Below are 1,075 nucleotides of genomic sequence, written 5' to 3' on the forward strand. Positions count from 1 at the left end.
TATATATATTAACGAATGTTACAAAAAAGAATTTGAATCATGAGGGGATCCATGGAATATACGAATTTATAAATATTGAACCGTTTACAACGACTTAATTTAAAGTGATATTTTGTGAGACAGAAGAAGATTGCGATAACATAAAAAGCTGATACTGATTTATTGATTTAGAATAACATTCGATATATCTTTGTACCCCTTTGGCAACGAGTACCTTTTAGGTCTTGGCAAAATAAGATTTCATATATACTTTAATAACAATTGTAGTATTGTATTTTTGTTTTTCTTTTTTAGTACCTACAAATAAAAGTTAGGTATATTATAAATGCCTAACAATCATTATAATCAATTAAAAAGATGCTCTTTTCTTAATAGTCCAATTATGTTAATTTTATTATTTTCTGTTTGTTGCTTGTCACTATAATCGCGTTTTCCGCTGGATTTAAAAGATTTAGATTACAATCAAGAACATTAGTGGTAAAAATTACTCTTCCAGTACGGTACGCGTCCCAACTTTGGAAAACACTGAAAATTTTCGCAAATTTTTACGAAAATTAGAATCACAAAATGTAAAAATATGAATAGTATTGGATTTAATTAAGAACTTATAAAATATTCAATAATTATCGATTATATTTGTGATTACACTAATTTATTTATTTCCCGTTGTATTTGTTAATATTTTATAGTTATTTACCTGTAATTCTATAGACGACATGGAAATTATAGAAGAAATAAAGCGATCAAGTTGATATATATTAAAATGCAATGTTATTTTTTTTAAGTACAAACAGATTCAAATTACTTTGTTAGATACTTTATAAATAAAAACTTTTTTATGTTCGTCAAGGTCTTGCTTCGCTTTAAATTACAAGAAGTACCCATTTATTTCCTTATTGTAAATAAAACGGTAGCAACAAATGTAAAAAGAAATAACAAAAAATGCTACAATTATTTTTAATTTTGTCAGCTAGGCTCTAAAGTAAAAGAAACTATTGAATTGTATTGCATTTGTACTAGCTGATTAATATAAAATCTTATTAAAATAAAATTTACATTAAATACGTACATAAAA

At 24.7% G+C, this 1,075-nt stretch overlaps 1 protein-coding gene across 1 annotated transcript in view; it reads right to left on the minus strand.

Moving 5' to 3' along the window:
- The window catches only part of LOC108738648 (tubulin alpha-1C chain), a 5,467-nt gene extending 4,737 nt beyond the window's left edge, over positions 1–730 (minus strand). The window contains exon 1 of the mRNA XM_025981340.1: positions 698–730. Within this exon, the coding sequence (XP_025837125.1) occupies positions 698–718 (21 nt within the window). The 5' untranslated portion in view covers positions 719–730. The remainder of the gene's footprint in view (positions 1–697) is intronic.
- Positions 731–1,075: the final 345 nt, after the last annotated feature.

This window comes from Agrilus planipennis, unplaced genomic scaffold (assembly GCF_000699045.2).
Source record: "Agrilus planipennis isolate EAB-ADULT unplaced genomic scaffold, Apla_2.0 scaffold135, whole genome shotgun sequence".
Lineage (NCBI taxonomy): Eukaryota > Metazoa > Arthropoda > Insecta > Coleoptera > Buprestidae > Agrilus > Agrilus planipennis.